The sequence below is a fragment of the Propithecus coquereli genome, unplaced genomic scaffold, assembly GCF_000956105.1.
Source record: "Propithecus coquereli isolate 6110/MARCELLA unplaced genomic scaffold, Pcoq_1.0 Scaffold34, whole genome shotgun sequence".
NCBI classification, from domain to species: Eukaryota; Metazoa; Chordata; class Mammalia; order Primates; family Indriidae; genus Propithecus; species Propithecus coquereli.
Window position 1 is genome coordinate 3,140,551 of NW_012149063.1, and position 2,313 is coordinate 3,142,863.

Consider the following 2,313-nt stretch of genomic DNA (forward strand, 5'->3'; position numbering starts at 1 on the left):
CTTGGCCTGACTGGCACCACTACTGCACGAGGCTGGTTGGAGAGAGTTTATGGGGTTGAGTATACCAGTCTGTTACCGGCTTTTGACAACAGTGCACTGTGTTTCTGTTTGAAGTGGAATTTGTAAATAGTTGCACAGCTCAACGATATTTTTTTAAGTCTGTCTGCTTAATAGCCCACATGTCAAGAGGACCAAGAGAACACTGAAGGAAGAAAACAGATTTTTTAATGAAGATTGGGAATTGCAATATTATCTTGTTTCTGCTAAAGATAAGATGATTTGCTTGCTTTGTGATACGGCAATACCAACATTAAAGAAATTCAATGTTTATCAGCATTAGAATACTCATAAGGACCACAAATACTTTAAATTAGAGGGAGAGGTGTGAAAGGTTGTATTGCAGAAATTAAAAGATGAAAAGCAAAAGCTAAGACAATTCTTTCAGGCAGCAATAAGACTGGAAATAATGTCACTGAAGCAACTTAAAAAGTGGCTCATATACTCAGGAAATAAGGGAAGCCATTCAGTGACGTAGAAATTGTGAAAGAATGCACTGTTGAAGTAAGATTCTTAGACCCTGATAACATTTCAAAGTACAAACAACTGCCTCTTTCAAGGAGAATCATAAGTGATCCCCAGCATGAATTAGCCTTCAACTTAACAGAGCAACTTCACACAAGACTTCCAAAGGAAAACATATACTATTCAATTGGTTTGGATGAATCAACTGATACTATTGACTTGGTGCAGGTTTTATACTTCATTTGGTTCATAACAGATTTTCTTTGCTATGAAGAGTTACTCACTTTGGGCACTCTTGTGAACAGAACACAGGGAATAGATATCTTCAACAACTTTCAAGATAAATGTGAACGTAGACTGAATTTGGTAAATATAGTGAGCGTATGTATAGATGGTGCTCCTTCCATGACAGGAAAACATGAAGGGTTTATCTCACAGATAAAAAAAGTATTAACAGATCCAGATGCTCTCATTTTTTTGCACTGTATCTTACATCAGCAAAATCTCTGTGCTAAAGCTACTATTTTAAGTGACACTTTGCAACAAATTATAAGTATTGTTAACTATACTTGTACAAATGCAACACAGCATCATTGGTTTCATAACATGCTAAAGTTGAAAGATGAAGTATTCGGTGTGGATTTGCTGTATCATTCTGAAGTGCATTGGCTATTGCAGGGATAGGTGTTAGCCAAAATTTTATCTCTGTGAGAAAAGATAGTTAAATTTGATGAACAGAATCAGCAATGTGAATTATTGGAAGAAGATTTCTATAGGAATACAGCATTTCTGTGTGATATGTCAAATCAAAATAACAAATATTTCTTTGCAAGGTAAAACTAAGTCTATATAAGGTATGTGGCAAAAAATTCCAAGCATTTCGAAACAAGCAATGTTTTTTAAAAATGCTTCTTCAAAAGGAAATTTCAGATGAAAATTTTCTCTAGTTAGCAAAGGTCATGATGAGCAGGATCACATATATGCAAATCATTTGAAGAATATGCAGCTGTTGTAGACCTATTAATTGGAGATTACAATGAAAAGTTCACTGACTTTGAGAATCGTGACATCACACTCAAATGAATATTTCAGCTTCACCTCATTGATATCACCAAGGCACCTAAAGAACTACAGATGGAACTGACTGAGCTCTCAGTAGATGATACATTAAAGTCATTGTTTGGTGCTGAGAAAGATCCAATTGAAATATGGAAAAATGCAGTAAAATGCCCATGCCTTTGGCAACGTGCTGGAAAAATGCTTTCTTGCTTTTCAACCATTTATTGCTGGAAACCTACCTTGTCCTACCTAACCCAAATCAAGATGCCCTTAAGATCACAAATGACTGATATCCATCCAGAGGATCAACTGAAACTGCAGACCTCCATACTGCAACCTAATATTCAAATACTTTCCAACCAAAAGCAGACACAACAAAGTCATTAAAAGGTTAGTTACTCTTAAAATTAACAAATAGTTTTAATTTTTTGAAATTATTAAGTATATAGTAGTTAGATTTTTACAAAATAATGTACATTTTAAAGTGTATTTAATTGAAGTTTCTTGAATGTGGCCTTATTTGATTACAACTAAATTAATGTGGCCTTCCAACATGAAAATGTTCTCCACCCTGACCTAAATATTTCTGTCAAAAAATTACATCAAATATACCTGTACGATGGATAGAGGGTCAGGCACTTTTAAAAGACAAGGGTCTATAGTTAAGGTGTCTGGGGTAAGGTTCAGCAATAAAGTTACTAATTATATAGAATACTTAAAGCAAGGCCGGGC

The 2,313-nt window shown here is 34.8% G+C and overlaps 1 protein-coding gene across 1 annotated transcript in view; it reads left to right on the forward strand.

Annotated features, from left to right (window-relative positions):
* SSB (Sjogren syndrome antigen B (autoantigen La)) overlaps positions 1–2,313 on the forward strand; it is a 33,553-nt gene that overhangs the window by 30,041 nt on the left and 1,199 nt on the right. Inside the window, exon 9 of the mRNA XM_012650680.1 lies at positions 1,615–1,743. Within this exon, the coding sequence (XP_012506134.1) occupies positions 1,615–1,743 (129 nt within the window). The remainder of the gene's footprint in view (positions 1–1,614; positions 1,744–2,313) is intronic.